General features: G+C 39.2%; 1 protein-coding gene across 1 annotated transcript in view; it reads right to left on the bottom strand.

Moving 5' to 3' along the window:
- dnah7 (dynein, axonemal, heavy chain 7) overlaps positions 1–17644 on the bottom strand; it is a 304986-nt gene that overhangs the window by 246443 nt on the left and 40899 nt on the right. The window contains exons 8-14 of the mRNA XM_059647155.1: positions 17417–17542; positions 15711–15830; positions 15280–15463; positions 11329–11508; positions 5989–6255; positions 5563–5690; positions 2267–2345 (exon numbers count right to left, since the gene is read on the bottom strand). Of these exons, the coding sequence (XP_059503138.1) occupies positions 2267–2345; positions 5563–5690; positions 5989–6255; positions 11329–11508; positions 15280–15463; positions 15711–15830; positions 17417–17542 (1084 nt within the window). The remainder of the gene's footprint in view (positions 1–2266; positions 2346–5562; positions 5691–5988; positions 6256–11328; positions 11509–15279; positions 15464–15710; positions 15831–17416; positions 17543–17644) is intronic.

The raw sequence follows: 17644 nt of genomic DNA, 5'->3' as shown, positions 1-17644 counted from the left end.
CACTCCCCCTCCCATTCTTTAGATGACATGTCCATCATGGGTCTCCTGCAGTGCCACAATGATGCCACCCGAAGGTTGCAGGAACAGCAACTCATATTCCGCTTGGGAACCCTGCAGCCCAATGGTATCAATGTGGACTTCACCAGCTTCAAAATCTCCCCTTCCCCCACCGCATCCCAAAACCAGCCCAGTTCATCCCCTCCCCCCACTGCACCACACAACCACCCCAGCTCTTCCCCTCCACCCACTGCATCCCAAAACCAGTCCAACCTGTCTCTGCCTCCCTAACCTGTTCTTCCTCTCACCCATCCCTTCCTCCCACCCCAAGCCGCACCTCCATCTCCTACCTACTAACCTCATCCCACCTCCTTGACCTGTCCGTCTTCCCTGGACTGACCTATCCCCTCCCTACCTCCCCACCTATACTCTCCTCTCCACCTATCTTCTTTTCTCTCCATCTTCGGTCCGCCTCCTCCTCTCTCCCTATTTATTCCAGAACCCTCACCCCATCCCCCTCTCTGATGAAGGGTCTAGGCCCGAAACGTCAGCTTTTGTGCTCCTGAGATGCTGCTGGGCCTGCTGTGTTCATCCAGCCTCACATTTCATTATCTTACATCCCCTTCCTGATTCCTTAAGAAAACATGACAACCTGCCTCCCACCTTTCTTTTGTATTGTCACTAAATTTGGATACATTGTATTAATAAAATTGGAAAGGGAGTAGAATGTAAAGATAGATGAAGAGGGGGCTGGAAGAACACAGCAGGCCAGGCAGCATCTGGATGAAAGGAGAAATCAACATTTCGGGCACTACCCTGTTGCGTTCTTTCAGCCTCCTGTTTATTTACCTTGGATTCCAGAATCTGCAGTTTTTATTGTCTCTAACATAAAGTAATGAATTTAAACCCTAGGACTGATCCTCAGGGTGCTCCACTAGTTACATCTATCCAACCTGAAAAAGACCTGACTGTCTTTTCTGAATGTTAACCAATCCTCAATCCCATGCTATTACATTAAGATTGTGAGCTCCTATCTGACTCACTGTGTAGAAGTGGGCAAACATGGAGGCAACCTTGCTGGACAGAGTACTGAACTGTGGCAGTCTCTGGCTCTTATAGTAAGGTAAGTAACCCTCACTTCAAAGGATATTCCTTACCTCAGAAATCCATCCATGAAGTTTTTGAGGTAGAGTGAAGGGATGAAGTTGCCTGAACTGCCAGAGGATAAAGGAACAATTGTGGCTGCCAGGAAAACAGCAGCATGCATGGAGGAAGATCATCTTGAAGTCACAGACAAGCTGAATGTTGAGGACTGTCCATCATTCCATGGTGGCTTGATGGCCATGTGTATGCAATTGCGGATTCCCTGTAGCTGAGAAAATCTTGCATTGGAAACAAAACCCACTGGCCTAGATACCTTGGAGGCCATATCTTTATGGGGTTAAATGCACTGAACAGATCTTGCAATAAAACATTAGCAATCTGAAAAATGCAGTGTTCAGCTGTTTGTGAGATGACACAATGGTCTGCAGCTGATTTTTGGACGGAATCAGAACAGAACAGGCTCAACAACAAAAAGACTTATAGTGTTTCTGGGTATTGAATATCGAGCTGCAAAGAGTGACCTCTTCAGAGACGAGGGTTCAGATGCCTGTGATAATTTCCATGTAGAATCACAGTCTCCTCCAACACTAGTTCTCAATATTCCAAACGTAGCTCTTTTTTTTTCAATGGTAGATCCTGAACTGAGGGCACAGTTTCCATTTCACTTCTGCCTTTTATGGATCTCCTCTATCTTCGCAGCCTAAACTCTGCCTTGCTTGCAATATTCCCCTCTTCATCACTGGACCAAAAATCATAAAATCGGACACTATTGTAAGCTGTCACCTCTCCAGTGTTCAAATCCTCTTCAGTTATGTTTAACAGCCTTGAACCCACTTCCACAGCTAAGTACATGTCAATGGTCAAGCTTTCTTTTGTTCCATCGACCATACCATGTGACCACCTAATTCCCCAAACTCCTGGGTTAATGTGAATTACGGCAGTTCACAAAGACAATTCCCCACCGCTTCTTTAACAGCAATTAAGAATAGATAATAAGTGCTCGTCTGGCCAGCGACATTGACATCCAGTGAACAAAGAAAATTTGGAAAAGTCTTATAATCCTATAATGTTAGCCCACTATAATTTGTTTTGCATGCTCCTAACAGTAACCACTTTCATTTGTATCTATTTCTTACACCATCTTATCTGTATTGCAAAAAATTACCTTCAACTCCATTAGTGCTTGTGTATTTGGAGGTGTCATCAGGGCTTTCTCTGCTATTTTCTCAAATTCAAGACATAACCTGTCATCAATAAAACAGTACTAATTAACGAAAAGTTAAACCATAGAGCTCAGAGAAATATAACGGAGAAAATGTTCTGTGTGAAAAATTATCAGCTGTAAGATGTTATGCAGCAGTGGGAGATAGTTCAGAAAGACAACTGGACAGCTAATATAGAGATGTTGATCATGAGATTCCATAGAGCACATCACGGGATATGGAGTTAGTTGTACAGGTTGTAAAAATCTCTGTGACAATAACAGGTAAGTTGTGAGACTGCTATGAAGTGGTCATGTTCAACAAAATCCACTCAGATAAATGAACCAATGAGCGGGTTGGTGTGTCATTCGTATCAGAAAAGAGAGCTGATTGCACTTACGACAGGTGGATGTGTGACCTGACAATAAGGGTGGACAATCTGTTATCCTCACCTGGACTTTGTTACATGTGACTGCAGGCATACACAATATGGACAACCCTTAAATGCTCTCTGAAATTCTGGATGTGAGTTTGCTCGCTCAGCTGGAAGGTTCGTTTTCAGACGTTTCGTCACCATACTAGGTAACATCATCAGTGAGCCTCCGACGAAGTGCTGGTGTTATGTCCCGCTTTCTATTTATCTGGTTAGGTTTCCTTGGGTTGGTGATGTCATTTCCTGTGTTGGTGATGTCATTTCCTGTTCTTTTTCTCAGGGGATGGTAGATTGGCTCCAAATCAATGTGTTTGTTGATGGAGTTCCGGTTAGAATGCCATGCTTCTAGGAATTCTTGTGCATGTCTCTGTTTGGCTTGTCCTAGGATGGATGTGTTGTCCCAATCAAAGTGGTGTCCTTCCTCATCTGTATGTAAGGATACGAGTGATAGTGGGTCATGTCGTTTTGTGGCTAGTTGATGTTCATGTATCCTGGTGGCTAGCTTTCTACCAGTTTGTCCAATGTAGTGTTTTTCGCAGTTCTTGCAAGGTATTTTGTAGATGACGTTCATTTTATTTGTTGTCTGTATAGGGTCTTTTAAGTTGATTGGGACAACATATCCATCCTAGGACATGCCAAGCAGAGACACGCATGAGAATTCCTAGAAGCATGGCACTCCAACTGGAACTCCATCAACAAACACTTTGATTTGGAGCCAATCTACCATCCCCTGAGAAAAAGAACAGGAAATGACATCACTGACACAGGAAATGACATCACCAACCCAAGGAAACCTAACCAGATAAATAGAAAGCGGGACATAACACCAGCACTTCGTCGGAGGCTCACTGATGATGTTACCTAGTATGGTGACGAAACGTCTGAAAACGAACCTTCCAGCTGAGCGAGCAAACTCACATCCAGAACCTTAACCGGAGCTACAAATCTTCTCAAAACTCGCTAGCTCTCTGAAATGGCTTTGCAAACCGTTTAGCTGTATCAAACAGCTACAATGTCAAAAGTAAGGATTGAACATACACAACAGAAACAATACTGGCAAGCCCAGCTCTGAAGTCCTTCTTCCCAACAACTGGATGCCTGGGGAAGCTGTCTGCAGATTAGACAAGCAATAGTTAGTCAATCTTACAGAATTGTCTCTCAGGCAGACAATGTCTGACACCAAAATCTCTCACACTGGGTATTCCCGGCCTACCAATTGGATAAACCCATGAGAGGTATCAACACAGTGGTGTAAGGTTGACTGGGAGTTATGTTGGGAGTCCTCAACCATTGAAACCTGTCCCCAAGATGTGTCATGTGATCAGATCAAACAGAAGCAGAGAAACCTCCTCCTGGTTATCACTGCCACGTCACCACAAACACCACCTCAGCTTACAAATCAGTTAGCAATGTTCCACGTCAAGCACGCAGAATTTACTGTGGGTGGGACATTTCAGTGTCCTTCACCAAGAGTTGCTAAGTAGCACCAGTACTGACTGAGCTCAGACATAGTTGCTTGGTCTGCTGTAGATTGTGAGAGAATCAACAAACCTGACATAGTTTGATGATGTTGAAGTTATCTGTCTACCCTTCACTGTGCTGTATAAAGCTACTACCGTGTTAAATGGAATAGATTTCAAAGAGATCCAGCCATACAAAATTGGGCATTCATGAGGATCTATGAGCCATATGCCGCAGGAGCAGAATTGCAGTAAATCATAATCTGCAACCTCTTGGCTTGGCATACCTTCCAAATGTACCATTACCATCAGGTCAGGGAACCAACCTTTGTCTAATGCAGACTGCAAGAGTGTATGTCAGAAGGAGCACCAGGGACACCTAAAAATGAAGTGTCAAGCTTATGAAGCTACAACACAGGACAACTTATATGCCAAACAGCAGAAGCAGTCTGCAACAGGCAGAGCTAAGTGATGCACAACCAATATATCAGAGCTAAGCTATGTAGTATATACAGCCACAGTCAGCTGTGGACAATTAAACATTACACAGTAGAAAGAGGAGACAAATACTCCTTTCTTCAATAGTGGGAGAACCCAAAACATTCATGAAACATTTGCAATGGCTGCATGAATGGCCTATTGCCATCTCCTACTGAGATCCTTAGCATTAAAAATGCCAGTCTTCAGACAAATTGATTCACCTCACATACCACTGAGAAACAACTGAAGGCACTGGATACTGTCCAGGTAAATACTAGAGATCATCAATTTCCTGGCATTATGGGTGGGTATGAGAAATGAGGACAAGGTGGCCAAACTTGGAGACATCTTAAATATAATGACAGCAGCGACTTGCAATGGAGACACACCTCTCCAATTTGGGTACAATGGCAATGAAGAGCAAAACCTTTTGCAGTAAGTGCAGAGCGCTGGGTATTAGGAGGGGAGAGAAGAAGAATGAGAGGCAGAAATTTAATCGAAACTGTATCCTTGGTACAAGATGTTCCATCAAAAAAAAACTTGAAATGACCAACAGCCAGTGCTGCAGGAGACTGCAACTCTCCAGGGAGATGGTCACAGATATGTGAGCCCTAATCACAAAGACATTCACCTGTTCAAGAGAGTTTGAAACAACCCTCACTCTGGCAGCAGGTAGACTGCATCCCATTTACTATGCTTGAATTTAGTAGGTAGGGTCTAGCAGAGATGGGAAGAAGTGCCGTGCAGTTTGACAGCATAGGGAAGGTGTGGAAAAGCTAATTAGAAAACATCTCCAATTTTGTTGTGTTTAAAAGGTTGTGAAATTAGACAAGGATTTGTAAAAAAAAGATACTTTTTCAGAAGCAGAATTTGGAATAGTACTAACGCTTTATTTGCATCCTGATGATATTTGTTTAACTTGTTCAGAAGTTTCTCATATAGAGTTTCCGCACGTTTCACAAGAGCTCTTATGAGTTCATCACAGTGCACCTCAAACATCCCCAGACGAACAACCTACAGCAATGTTAAAGGCAATTACACAAAATAAAAAGTGTACATTAGTATAGCCATGTGAAAAATAGATGAGTGCAAGAAAGAGATTCTTTCATTATATGATCTGCTAGCTAGCTAGTTAATACAGTAGCATTAACACTACCCTCCAATAATTAGTTATCAAATGTAGATTAAAATGCTTCATAAATGGAGTAATTAATAAGTGTAGCTGTAACAATTCAAATTTATTTATAATAAATCATTCTTATATAAACTACATAATTTACAATTTATGATTTAAACTTGAGCTAATAGGTACCTTTTGAGACTGATACTTAATTTCCACTTTCAGGTTCAGATACTTCATAATTTCCTGTACATTCTCGTCAAATGTATGTTCTTCATTCAGGAATTGCTCCACATCCAAGTCAGCTTGTCTATTAATGAGCATGGTATATTTATCATACAGTTTGGTATGCTCTTGTGGTCCCAAACTTTCTTTGGCAATAATATCTTTTACTTTCATTTTGTTTTCCTCAAGGATTTCTTCCAAAATTATTGGTTTCAGAACAGTCTTAACACCAGACTATAAGAAAGAAAAAGGAAGAAGTGTTTTTACAATGCACAACAAACAACTCCAAAAGTGAACTATATTTTGTGAGATACATGCCCCTAGAGGAAATCTTAGTCAGTAGCATAGCAGAACGTTGATCAAATGAGGGGCAGAGGTCACCAAACCAGATTCCCATTTTCTGGATGATAATTTTAATAAATGACAAGCTGGGAATCACAAAGCAGTGAGTCTAAATCTTTTCCCAGTGATACAATGGACAATACGTTATTGGAGCTTTGAGAGCTTCGCCTGCCAAAGGGAGAGCCAATAAATTCCTGAGCTCTCTTCTCAAGATGACCTCTCAATCCACAAGTCAGTTCAGTGCCAAAACCACTTGGGAGCCTTCTCTCTGGAATTACAATTCCAGGGATGGACTCACGTTCCAAGGCTTGTCAATCAGAAGCCTGCACTTCTTACGTTAAGCAATTCTAGCGTACAGTAGCTCTCATGTTCAAGTTTCATTGGAGAGGCTATGGTTGCTGCTGAAAAGATACAGACTGAGTCCTGTTACAAAGGGATCACAGAGGGTTGCAGACCACAGGTGAGTCAAGTGGGGAGAGAGAGATGTTCAGTGGGCTCAGTAACACAAGCAGAGAGACAGCTCACAACAGCCACAGACCTGAACGCAGTTGGGTTAACAGCAGTAGCATTATGAGATTCAGAAACAGTCGATAAGTGGCGACTTAAAAGTTTAAGTTTGTGATCAGACCGTTATCTGACTCCTCTTGCATACATCAAAATGAGGTCGGGTTTGACCAGTATGTTCATTTCCAAGTATGAATGGAATTTTAATAATTTTTTTTCTCAGAATGGAATTTCTGCCCAGAATTTAAGGCAGCAAGTCATCAGGGATCAGGTACATCATCATATTTATTAATTACATGCTCACCCTGCCACCCAGCCAACCATCAAAGAAAACTGGCTAATCTGTCCTCCCATCAAATGAGACTTAATAGAAATTCATAATAAGTTGAATGGTTTGGGTCCTTTCAGCCTTAATTTTGCCCTGTTATACTGTCTGATTTCAGATGAATTGGAAAGAAATTTGAGCAGGTACACAAGATTTCTACTGACGCAGTCATCACCTTAGCAAGATACTGGATGTTCCAATCCACTTATTATATAAATATGAGCATAGCTAAATGAGGAAAAATTAAGGTCAGGAAGTTCCTTTGAACTAGTCCCACTCCTTAGGTTTTGATGGAATTTCAGATTTACGTGTACAAATGGGTTTTCTGCTACACTTCCAACAATGTTACTCTAGTAGATTAGGATCTGTTCCATGAATTTCCAAGTCAATGATATCCACATACCATTTTCCATCATTATTGTCTGCAAATGACATAAACTCTGACTTGTACAAATCAAACATCCAGCATTACTGCACTAAGTGAAGCTAGTTTAAAGGCTATAACAGAAGTATTAAAAAAATTCCATAAAGTCTTTGTTAGTTTTTTTTTACCCAATATTCTGTTTGGTGCTTTCCTATATAGTCTACAGCCTGCAAATCTTCCAACGTTAAGAATTTGACCATCCTAAAAAGGTTAATATCATTTTATGGTTATTATAATGGTTCTGTACGTTGCAAAAAGAAAAGATACAAGGAACAGGCCAAGTCAGTGAGGCCTGTGATTCTTACCCACAAGTATCCTAACTACAGAATATATAAAGCAAAGTATTCCAAAATCGAACAGCATCAGTGCTGATTGAAGTCATGTATTGGAAAAAGGTAGTTGTCAATAAGGTTTACTACATGCTGCAATCTAACCTATAGCTTATCTTTATGGCAGGCACTACTTTGCCAATGGATGCAAAGGTCAACAGTGAATGTCTACCCAATCAGTCGTTCCGGGGTTCTTGAGTTACATCTAGAGCATTAATTAAATGTACACAGATGGACCAAGCATGTTACAGGTGCCTTCTCTGCTTTGGAACCGTTTCATCAACACCCTCATCAATACATCTAAATTCTGCAATTTTACCAAGTAGCAGGTTCCTTAAAGTTTAAACAGCCATTAGTTACCTCCATCATTGAAATTAGGCAAATGTAATGGTTTCAAACCTGGTTTGTTAGTCTACTTATCTGTTTATAAACATTGCAAGTCAAAAACTAATGGACAGATTTCAATAAAATTTGCTGCAACCTGGAGTATGGCCCAAGAAAGAACTGGTTAGATTTCAGTAAGATTACAGATCTGGATCAGCATCAATAGGATAGCGCAATTTTGCCCTGTTTTAAAAGAGTCGGTGGGCTCTTTCATGGAGAATGTTGTGGATTGTCTCAGACGCTCCAGTGGAATTTGTCACAGCAGCCAAAATGTGAGTAAAAATTTCAGAGCAGGTGTCTGAACCTGGATGGGCCTAAAAATCCTCAGTGAGCAGACAGTGGCTTCATATTTAGTCAACCTAGAAGCATCAATTTTTACATAGTGTCAGACATTATCATTTCAGACAGGTTTGCTCTGTCTCCAATGCTTTTATCAAGATTAAATTTTCCTAATTGCCAAGTGATTGGTTACCTGTGTTGTTGCACTTTAATCAAACAACAAAGTCACTCACTTACCAGTCTTCATATTTCCAAACTAATAGTATGTAAATGACCAACGAGCCCTTCAAGCCCGTCCCGTGTAATGCTGACTACACCATCATGGCTAAACACTTCTTCTAAAAGCCACCTCACCACCATTCTCACCCATCTCTGTAGCTACATTATCTGAACCTCTCAGGTGAGCAAACGCCACATCAGGAGACTATTTGAACCAAGTAGCACTTATAAAACCACTCACCTTCCATGTCATGTGTTCACTACACCAGTCAGAAATTAGATCAGTTTTCTTTTGAAAGCAATCAGAAAGTGAAAACCTACCAGACTAACTGGTGATATAGTTCAGAGCCTTACAGTTCTCTAGGGAAATAAGATATACACAATGACCCGTCCATTCAGACCCTGGTTTAGTTGGAATCCTTTATCTCTGGTTCTTTCTAATGTCTTAAACTGTAATAATTTATCAACTGAGTGCGATCTAACCCTTTACTTGTTTTGAATACTATTGGGTCATTAAACCTTTTTCACTCTAAAATAAGTATGCTGAAGTCTTATTTTTAAGTTAGGTATCATTTTTGTGGCTCTCCTCTGAAACTTTTCAAATGTGCAACAATCAGAATTACTTTAACTATCATTTGACCAATGAAATGTATCATGTGTATACTATTCTTTCATTCATGCTGAACACTCCTACTCGTAACTGTTGCTACCCTACCCTGCTGCTTTAAATACAATTTCTGCACACAGAATTATAAAACACAGGATTGATCTGTTTACCTCATCATACTTATGCCAGTTCTTTGAAAGAGTTGTCCAATAAATCCCATTACCCATTTTCTCCAGAACTATACACATAACTTATCCACTGTCAGCCTAACACCTCAAATAAGAGAAATTTAAATTATTAAAAGAACTTAGCCATCTTTACTAGCTGTAGACTGGTATCCTTCCCCATTAGGAGTTTTCAAACTGGCAGAAGATCAGGATAGAAGATACCTATAATACATTATATCAGAATCAAATTGTCTAATTTAACCAATGTTAGCACACAGAATCCTAAATTAAGAATTATAGGGCATTGTTACTTGTTTGTGGTATTATGTGGGTTTAAGTGTGAAACTTGCTGATGACTATAAGAACCAATTCTAGATTGTATTGCAGCAATAAATGAGGCACTGGCATCAGTTTCTTTTCAAGGCCTCACTTGAATAGATGAGGCTTATCAATGTCCAACCTGGCCAATTACTGCCCCATCAATCAATCAACCCACGTTTTATTCCAGCCTTGGGTAACTGTCTGTGTGGAGTTTGCACATTCTCCCCGTGTCTGTACGGGTTTCCTCCGGGTGCTCCAGTTTCTTCCCACAGTCCAAAGATGTGCAGACTAGGTGGATCGGCCATGCTAAATTGCCCGTAGTGTTCAGGAGTGTGTGGGTTGTAGGGGGTTGGGTCTGGGTGGGATGATCTAAGGGGCGGTGTGGACTTGATGGGCCGAAGGGCCCTGTTTCCACACTGCAGGGAATCTAGTCTAATCTAATCTAATCAATCTACTCTCGATCATCAGTAAAGTGATGGAAGGTGTCATTAACAATGCTATCAATAACCTGCTCACTGCTGCCTAGTTTGGTTTCTGCCAGGGCCACTCAGCGCCTGAGCTCAACATAGCTTTGGTTCAAACATGGACAAAAGAGTTGAGTTCCAGAGGGGAGGCAAGAGTGACCGCCTTTGTGATCAAGGCCATATGTAAGCAAGGATGGCATCAAGGAGCCCTGGCAAAATTGGAATCAATGGAAATCAGGGAGCAAATGCTCCGCTGGTTGGAGTCATATCTGGTACATAGAAAGATGATTGTGGTTCTAGGGGGTCAGTTGTCTCAGCTCCAGGACATCTCAGCAGGAGTTTTTCAGGGGAGTGTCCTAGGGCTAACCATATTTAGCTGCTTCATCAATGACCTTCCCCCCATCATAAAGTAAAATGTGAGATGTTCACTGATGATTGCATAACGTTCAGCACCATTCACGACTCCACAAAAAATGACACAGGCAATGTTCAAATGCTACAAGCCCTATATCCAGGCTTGGGCTGACAAGTGGCAAGTAATATTCACGCCACACAAATGCCAGGCAATGACCATGTCCAATATGAAGCAATCTAATCACCACCCCTTGACATGACAGTGGTGTCATTGCTGAATCCCCCATTATTAACATCCTGAAACAAAACAAATGTTTCAAGTCAGGTAAGACTCTTTCTCAGAACTGATGAAGGCATACTGAACTTTAACTCTGTTCTCTGCCCACAGATGCTCAGTTCCTCCAGCATTTATTGCTTCAGATTTCTAGTATTTTGTCTTTTTCAACCTCTGGAAAAAAACTGATTTTCTGACATTCAAAATTATTATGAAGTGTACATTACCAGTAAAAGGGACTTAATAACCAAGATGAAAGTATAACTGCAAGGGTATTAACTTTTCATAAAGATCAAACTATGAACTTCACTCACCCACTCAGTGTACAGTTTTGTCTCAACTCTTGGCACCTTATTTGCAGTTGCCAGCATGACATCATAAACACTCAAGAATATTAGTTCAAAATCTTTAAATTCTGGTTCAAATTGAACATTGTTGTTTTTCAAAATCAGGCGCAAAATGAATCCTGGATGTTCATAAACACGTATTGAATCCTAGATATAAAATTCCAGAAATATACAATGAAATGAAAACAAATTTCAATAGGTTTCAATTCTATTTCATCAGTGTCTCCTGTGTTAATAAAATTTGAATGAAGTGCATGTGTAAAATGCAGATTTTCTTTAAGCACTCAATAATTACATCCAAAAAAAATTTTCCAATGAGAAATTTGCTGAATCTATGCAGTCCATTACACACAATAATGTGGCAGAATATGAGACTGAGGAATTAATCAGACTATATGCAGACTATTAAGTGATGTAATTTGACATTTTGTGCATTATGTTTCATCTTGTGCTTTAAGTCAATGCAGCTATCTGCACACTGAGGTCTGGAATATCTCTGGTTGTGGATGTCTGTATGTACGCTCTCTGAAGCTGTTTGCTCTGTATCACTAAGAAAGGTTATTCAACTCCTTACGTGCTGTAATGCTTCTTTATTTACATTACAACACATTGTTGGTTCTTAAATACATCTCTCTAGTGTAGTGTTTAAAGCTGATTTCTACATTTTTAGCAATGTCAGAGTCACGTGATCAGTTTTATTTCCCTTGTGGTACATGGCATTTCTGATGTTTGCCAAGAAACTCAAAGCTGCCCCAACACAACATTAGGGACAGTCCTTGGATAAGCATATGGACAATGATGGAATAGTGTAGGGGGATGGGCTTAGATTAGTTCACAGGTCGGCGCAACAGCGAGAGCCTAAGGGCCTGTTCTGCGCTGTATTGTTCTATGTTCTATATTCTATATCATGATTTAAATGAACCTCATTATTCCACATATCCACCACCACCCCTCAAACCCCCACATTTCTCTTTACCTAGCCTGCAGCATTCCACTAATTTATTTTTAATTACCTATACAACCTTTATAATCATTAGCATCATTATTACCATTATCAATGTTTATCGCCATTACTATGACCTTTGTATCCTCCCATTCAAAGTCCAAATCTCACTGATCAAGACAATTTGGAACAAGTGGGTGGCCCTGACATTGAGTTCAATACAAGGGTGATGGTGTCATACTGTGTCTGAAATAGTTGTACCTGTCAGTAGGTGAGGGATAGCTGTCCCTTATTCTATGATTACCATTCTGAGTCTCACTTCTTGGCTCTAGTGCAAATCAATGCTTTCTTACTCCTCCTGACTATCCCTCATGGATTCTAAAAATGTAAGAGCTTATTCTTTCTTGCTGATAACCATCGTTTCTGTCCCTATACTGGCTTTTATATGGTCTCTAATTAATTATCTATCAAAGCTCCGTACCCACAACATCCCAATGGATGGTTTAAATACATTACAAAGGCTTTCAATAAATGTCCCACACACTAGTATCAGTAAGTTCTTGAGTAGCTTTGTAGCTCGGGTTGTGGATGCTGTGGTTGGTTTGCTTGCCAAGCTGGTCTGTTAGTTCACAGACGGTTCAATACCCTGCTGGGTAACATCATCAGTGCAGCCTCCAATGAAGCGCTGTTGTGTTTTCCCACCTAATTTTTAAACTCTGGGGTCCGTTGGATTTGATTACCTCATTTCTGGTTTTCCTTCACAGTGGTGTATACATAGGGTCTAGTTCTATGTGTTTGTTGATGGCCTTCTTGGTGGAGAACCAGGCCTCTAAGAATTCCCGTGCATGTCCCTGTTTGATCTGTCCTGGGATCCTGGTGTTGTCCTAATCAAACTGGTGGTTCTCCTTATCCATGTGAATGGAAATGAGTGAGTACTGGTCATGTCTTTTTGTGCTAGTTGGTGTACATGTACTGTGTGGCTAATTTTCTTCCTGTCTCTCCAATGTAATGTTTGTTGCAGTCCTTGCAAGGAATTTTGTTTTTTTTAGACAGAACTAATGTAATATACAAAAAGTGAACCAATCACAACTGGTATCGGTGATTAAATCTCACCCATTCTATCTTTTGGGCATAAATTATACATTGAAGGCATTGTATCATTCTCCGTGGCAATTCTTCCCACACCTTTTACCACAACATCAAATATTACACCTACACTATTTCAAAAAGTGCTAACTTGATTCACTGCTTCGTTACATGTAAGCCTGAAGCCAGTCTCTCACTTCTGGCCTTGTGGGCCTTCCACACTATCAAATGGATAAGTTAATAGCAAGATCTCAATTGGGTCTGCCACCCTACAGACAAGTGCACCTGAAAGACCTCGGTGAGTACTTGGATTTTTCTATCTTACTGTCAAAATGTTCTGATTCTGTACTTTTTCTTTCCAGAATATTGCCACTTTGTGGCTAGGCTTCAAAGACTTCAGAGGTTTTTTTGTCTTGGCCTTTAGTCTTCAGCTGTCTAGCCCTGTAATTTTCCACCATCTCTTCCCTGCCGGAGTGCTCAAAATCTTCTGAGGCCTTGGTCTGCTTTCAGAGTATTCTCCCACTTTTTTACTCAGCTGCATCTTCTAACTCTTCAAAGTTGTCTACTACCTTCAGAGAACACCCTTTTGCAGCTGTCACCTTTGGACTCTGTTTTAACTTCAGATCCTAGCTTTGAAGGTTTCTCCCACTATTTGGAACCATGCTTTATTTCATGTTTTAAGCCAATACTACTATCTGTACATTGAGATACTACCCTGGAATATCTCCAGCTGCAGATATCTTCACATATCCACTGTCCCTGAGGCTACTTGTTCTTTATCTCGAACATACGGCTCTCCAACTCCTTCTGCTTTGTAACACTCCTTTATTTACATCTTTACATATCAGATTATCAAATACAGCTCTTTAGTGTAATATCCAAGACCTCTATCCCACATGCTCACTATTGCCTCATCTCTTTTTTACTGATGTCAAAGTCATGTGCTTATCATGATTTATATGAATCTCATTATATCGCATATTGCTGCATTGTTCCATGCAAATTTCGATGGTCTGTAAGGACAAGGGAACAAAGTAGGTACGAATTTTTCTAAAATAATGTGCACACATTTCTCATCTCATGAATTTTGTAGAAGAATCTTAAAACAGTTATATGATTTTTTTTGCATATTTAAATTCTTGTTCACAGTATTCCCTAATTTTTATCAATGAGCCAATGGGTGCTATCAAAAAGCGACATTATTTTCTTTATTGATGATAACTACCTTGTTTTCTCACAGAGTTACCACACTTTTTTTCCAATGTAAAAAACAAGACAAAATAAACTGAATGGAGCAAAAGCCAGCGTGTATTTTTTAGAGAATATTGGTAAAATAATCTAATTAGCTGGAGCAGAAAAACAGGTTGAATCCTTGTTGAATTTTGCAAACCCCCGCTGTGTGTAGTACTAAGCAATCTTCCTGGCTAAACATTTGTGGACCCTGTAATATATACAAAAAATGGGGATCAGTGCTTTGTATTACAAGTTTTGATGCAAGCATTGCCATGTTTTGGATGGCAGTGCACTCACACAACAGTCATGGGCACACATCATATTCAATATAGCAAAATTGGGACTATCATGCTTTCCAACAACATATACTAGAAAATGGTGAAACCATTTCTGAAATTGCTGAATGTGAATTGTGCCACTTTTTGTTGTTTCAACTAGAACTGCATCCAAAATGTTCAGCAAGTGAGTCATGTGCAGGTGTGGCTTACACGTTAGATTTTCAAGGGAATAGTTTCATAGCCAAAACTTAAATCTACTTTTCCTAGATCATCGACAAAGCAACATCTTGGATATATCAACTAGGGTACATATCTGCACAATGTTAATTAATGAAGAAATATATTTAGCATGACTTTGCACATTGTCGACGTACATACCGGTCGCTGTACAATCAGATCCGTATAGTCCTGAATTGATTTTAGGGTTAAGCTTTGAAGTTGTGAAGTCATCAGAGTAGCAGCACAATTAAAGAAAGACATTAGTTTGGCACGATTTGCAATACTGGGAACCTGCTTCCTTTTATTTCCTAAGTAATAAATATTTTGGACTTCAGGAAACCATCTAAAACACATTACATAAAAACATCCGTTATAAAATAATAACGAAAGCTTATTTTTCACTAGAAATAAAAGTTACAAAAATTTGAATATTTACTTCATTGATGACATATGTTCTTATATATATAACACTTGTGAGAACTTCTATTTACTAGATAAATATGCATCATAATTAAATCATAAAGGCTCAATCCAAACAGAAAGAGGGTACAATTAACTATTAATTCTGACTTTTTTTTGAATGATCATACTTTTTAAGGAGTTTATCTTTCACAGATTCAATTTGCCTCATAAACAAAACCTGGAATGTAGTTAGCTCCATTGAATCTTTACGATTACGAAATTCATCAACATCAATAAACCGCAGTTGCCTGCAAAACGAAAATGATTATTTTCATGCACCATTTTATTCCATTTCCAAAGATAAAGAAAACATCACAAAAACTCATAACAAATTTATAATTTATTGCAACTAAACTGAAAAGCATTGTACTGTCTAATTTCAAATTGTCACAGAAGGCAAGAGAAAAAAATCCTTTTGTTACGTACATAAACGTATCTTTGTTAATATATGGATTCCTTTAGGATCTTAAGGTTTTTAAAGAATGTTTTAAACAGGCATAACTTATGGAATGTAGATGGTAGTGCAGATAACAACATGTAGCAATACCAGTGCAATAGGTAGTGCAATGCATTAGGCAGAAAGAAATTTACAGAGACAGAGACAGACTGCTGCTAAAGACCAAACACGTTTTGCCCACTCTATTTGGATGTATTCAATGCTAAAATAAAAATGATTAATTGATCCCATTCCTTAAATACATAAACCAGATGTGCCAAAAACAAATACAAACCTAATATGGTAAACTAGATATATATGCACACATAAAATGGAAATTAATGCCTCTGGGAAAATTATTTTGAAGTTCTTAACCACACAATTGGAGATGAAAGTTCATAGAGCTTAAACTAATTCTTCTGAGCAAATGAGTGAAACGAAAAGGAAGAATGTTAATAAAACTAACCCACTAAAATGGGACAGCAGTCAGCAGTGAATGACTCGTGGGGAGGCAGAAGGGAGCAGCTGAAGACCAAAAGCAGATGAAGAATCTGATGCTGTGTGGATTTTGCCTTAGCAGTTAAATTCATTGCACCATTGTTAAATGTCACATCACCCAGTTGTATCAGAGGTCAACTAATATTTTTGAAAGACAGAGGTCCAACCTACCATCTAGTTAATGAATAAATATTTTTTAATTACATGGCATTATCACATCAATAGTGAGTAAAAGTATTAACGTCACTAAATATGAGATAATTCACAAAGAAATACTGATCTGTTTTACATTGCAGAATCAACATTTGATATTTCACTGGGGCCATTATTTCTCGTAGTTATGCTATGAATGCCTTAATCTTTGCCCATTCCACAACATAATTAAAGGTCAGGTTAAATACACAAACACTCTCTTCATGCCCAGCTAATCTTTTTTTCTCATTGTACCTATTTACCTACTTTTACCTATTTTTATTATTTTCTTTTCCTAAGAATGAAATGAAATCAAAACTGAACAGTGTATCAACACTTGTTATTCAATTGTCCAGAGTTGGAAATAACTCTGAGCAACGTCATCCAGTGATCAGTGCCATTCTTTGTTATTGTAAAGAAAGTGGAGACAAATGCCAGGATCTGTTCATCAACACTTGATTGCTAATTAGGATGCTGCAAACGATACAGAGTGAAATTACGTGACCACCACAAAGGTTCACCAGCAGATACAGTTATAACTTGGTTTTTCATATTTAAAATCTCCACATACTTTTATTTCCATAATTAAACACTCAATAATCTATTGCTGATTGTTTCTCCTACCCACTAAAGAAAAACAACCTCCAGGATGGGAGATTTTTGACTTCAATTTTAGTTACACTGCTTAATCTTAGTATAAGAACTTACTGAAAAGAATTTTGCCAGAGATCTAGGACAGCCAACATAGTGGGATTCACTGAATTAAGGTTCGCCTTTATTAAGTTGCGTGCTACCAAAAATGACTTGTTCCATGGTTTTGGTACAACTTCCAACCTTCAAAATGTGAAGAAATAAGTCATATAACATTTTGTGTTATGTTATAAGATACAATTTCATAAATGCAAACCATAAGACCATAAGAAATAGGAATAGGAA

The sequence above is a fragment of the Stegostoma tigrinum genome, chromosome 7, assembly GCF_030684315.1.
Source record: "Stegostoma tigrinum isolate sSteTig4 chromosome 7, sSteTig4.hap1, whole genome shotgun sequence".
Classification (NCBI taxonomy): domain Eukaryota; kingdom Metazoa; phylum Chordata; class Chondrichthyes; order Orectolobiformes; family Stegostomatidae; genus Stegostoma; species Stegostoma tigrinum.
Note: the sequence above shows the minus strand (reverse complement) of the source record. Positions and strands in the feature narration are given on the sequence as shown.